Here is a 3418-nt window from a genome sequence, read left to right as displayed (position 1 = left end):
ACAAACTTTAACTAAAATTTAGTTAAATACTTCACTTTTATAAATTTTAGCTAGTCATTTTTTACAACACCAAATAATAAGCTCAATAAATCTTTTACTATTCTATTAAAATATTGATTTTGAACTATGGCTAGTCTCTTTCATTCAATAAATTTAGCTAGCCATATAACTAAAGATTAAATTTACTATTTATTTATTGAACTTATTGTAACATTTTATTTTACACTTTAATTATTTTTTAGCTAAAATTTAATTTTATTAAATCCATTACTAGTGCTCTAAGGATTTGGAAAACTGTAGAAGATAAGAGAATCACCAAAAGTGCCTAAACAGGCGTTTGTGTCGGATGTATGAAAGCCACGCTTCCACGTATGCTCTGGAAGAACGGTTATCTTCTTTTCCCTTCTCAGCTTTTCTACTTCCAGTCTTCTACAGTTCGAAATATTTGAGAGCAACTGAAAGAGGAGAAGAGAAGGCTCTAGAAAATGACCATGCAGCTGAAGGCACCCTCAAGATCTCACACCATCAAGTCTTTACCGACAACGTCTACTCTGGCCAAAATCGACAATGCCGGTCTGCGACGACCGTCCGATCTGTTCGTTCTAAAGTCATCCTTTTTCTCTCCTTCACTTAACCTCTTGCTTTCTCCTCAACAACGGATTCCTGCGTCTGCTGCACCCAGATTCTCTATGCGTGTCGCCTCCAAGCAAGCCTATATTTGTCGCGATTGCGGGTACCCTTTTCTTCTTCGTTTTAACTTGGGTTTTGTTTTGTTTGGCTTAACCGCATTCCAACCTTTGTTGACGCAGCTATATTTACAATGAGAGAACTCCCTTCGAGAAAGTACCTGATAAGTACTTTTGTCCTGGTAAATCACCTTCAACCTTCTCCTCTGTTTCAATATTTCTCCTTTACGCAGTTACCATTCAACACATATGGGGAATGGACCTGCTCAATGCTTTGGAAAAGGAAGCTACGTTCATCATTATTAACTTCTAGGATATTCTTTCTGTCTTCGGTTTTGTGATGATTTTAAAACACCCAAATATAGAAAATGCTTAGCGATTAAATTTTCTGTTGAACTGCATATTATTTTAGGCGTATAGTTATACAAAATTAAATCATCTCATCTTATATAATAGTTATAATTTTTTTAAAATTTATACACAAAATATAAAAAATAATTTAATTTATTTTAATTTTAAAACAAAATTAATATTAAAATATTATATTATAATAATATTTTATTCAACTTTTAATAAAACATCTTATCTTATCTCAATTGAACCCGTTTCACTTTAGCGGTGCACCTTGCAGGGCTTGCACTTAATTTGTGCTTTATGCCTAGACTCTAGACAACATTTGCCTTAAAATAAGGCTAACACTTTCAGCAACACTAGGTGTGATGTTTTGAATGGTTTAATGTGTCGAGTATTTAAATATCACCACCTAAAACGTATAACATAACATGTACGTGATTAGCCTAATAAGATTTATGATAGAAAACATCATTTTTTATCATGAGAATAATGAATTTAATTGGTCTTTTTTTTTTAACTGTCAGCTAATTGATTCAGCATTGAAAAAGGACTGGAACTAATAAAATAGGATCAAAGAGTTATGAAACTGTTGATCGTGGGATGTGTTTATGATACTGCTACGTAATGGTAACTCTCAATTGTGCTGTGCAGTCTGTGGTGCTCCTAAGCGAAGATTTAGGGCTTATGAACCTGCTGTTGCGAAAAATGCTAATGAAAGTGAAGCTCGCAAGGCACGGAAAGCGCAAATTCAGAGAGACGAAGCAATTGGGTAAGCATAAACCTTTCTTATTTCAGAAGAAAAGAGATTTGCCCTTCTTTTCTCTTTTTTCTCCCTTTTCTTAGTTCAAACAGTCCCTTACTATATTACCTTTGGGGATTGCAACAGGAGGGCGCTCCCAATCGCAGTTGTGGTGGGAGTTGTGGCACTAGCGGGATTATACTTCTACCTGAATAATAGCTTAGGTTAATAGTTCGACTGCCACGAGGGTGGACGTGGACAGAATGATCCCTGTATTTACATTCTATTTCTTATAGTTCGTATTTTCCATTCGAATAGCTTGGAGCAGTTTCCCCACCATTTTTAGCATACATATAAATCCATTGAAGTTTGTCCTTTTTATTTTTTTTATTTTTATTTCCTTCGCAAAATAAGACATTTATAGATAAACTAGAGGATACAAAATACAAGTTCAATAGGATAGGAGTCCTCTACAGTGTTCCCAAAACTAACACATTACAACACAAAAAAGAGAGAAAAAAATAAGTGATTAAAGTCAAAAGATTAGCTCCTACCTATTTTTCACAAAGGAAGACCACTTGGTGACGGTTTTTAAATAGTTTGATGAACAAACTATAAAGCTGTAGGTAGAAGCTACAGAAGGGGTTTATTGCAATGTGTTGGTCTGGACTGGCTGAAAGGAACTGTCACATTCACTTGATCCTTGATTAGAGAAAGTAGGAACATAGGAAAGCAACGGGGAACTGAAATGAATCGCCAACAAGGGGCCACCATTGGAGATGATGGTGCATGTTGGACACACGTCACTCCTGGAGAGGAGTGGATGGTCGGAATAGGAAGATTCAATGCCACTAATCCCGACAATGTTGCGCGTGGTAGTAGGAAATGTCTCCAGACGTAGTGGTGCATGAAACTTGGACATGACATAAGCCGCACAAGAGGTGAACATGCCACTTGAATAGACATATTTTTTCTATCGACTTGAAGATCAACGCTTAAGGAGGCTAATGGCAAGGCGTGTGTCGAATGACTCGAACCTTGATCTTGAAAAGCAACAAATCGGCTAGTTTTGATACTAACGAGAGAAAACTAAAGGAAAAAATAGAAAAGAACAAGTCTAAGCAGAGGTTAAGGCTGTGTGAAGGAGGGAAGTTGGTGGAGTCGAAGCTCCAACCCCCCTCCCCACAGCGAAGGAAGCAAAGCTCTAAAAGCGGCAATGAGTTTTCACGGAAGAGAGAAAAGCTTTCATTGAAGTATGTCTTGAAGTAGAGTATGTTTACTAAAGAAAATCACAACTCCCATAAGTAATGAAGCAAGTTAATTTTGTTCTATTTTTTCTTTTCCCGTTTAAAAAATCTCATTATATAATGTAACCACGATGAGCTTTTTATATGATGTGGCACTATCTGCAACTTAAACATGTCTTACTTAAACATGTCTTACGTAGATTTTAATCGATTATCACATAAACAATATCAAATAGCTCATAAATAGAGAGCGCCAGAACTCTCGAGTGACGATTTGGTGAAATTGCTCTTGATGCTGTGAGAAATTATATTTATAGTGTAGTCACGTGGCACTTCTTTTAACAATTTTACTATAAAGAGTTACTTTTGAGTACTCTTTATACACTCCGATG

At 36.0% G+C, this 3418-nt stretch overlaps 1 protein-coding gene across 1 annotated transcript; it reads left to right on the top strand.

Annotated features, from left to right (window-relative positions):
- The first annotated feature begins 346 nt into the window (after positions 1 to 346).
- Positions 347 to 2160, top strand: LOC122289082. Its single transcript, XM_043096004.1, has 4 exons — positions 347 to 733; positions 810 to 868; positions 1692 to 1809; positions 1927 to 2160. The coding sequence occupies exons 1-4, from the start codon at positions 486 to 488 to the stop codon at positions 2006 to 2008; spliced, it is 507 nt and encodes a 168-aa protein (XP_042951938.1). The 5' UTR covers positions 347 to 485; the 3' UTR covers positions 2009 to 2160.
- The last annotated feature ends 1258 nt before the right edge of the window (positions 2161 to 3418 follow it).

Source organism: Carya illinoinensis, chromosome 12 (assembly GCF_018687715.1).
Source record: "Carya illinoinensis cultivar Pawnee chromosome 12, C.illinoinensisPawnee_v1, whole genome shotgun sequence".
Taxonomy (NCBI): domain Eukaryota; kingdom Viridiplantae; phylum Streptophyta; class Magnoliopsida; order Fagales; family Juglandaceae; genus Carya; species Carya illinoinensis.
The sequence above is the reverse complement of the archived record's forward strand: the minus strand, read 5'-3'. Positions and strand labels throughout refer to the sequence as shown.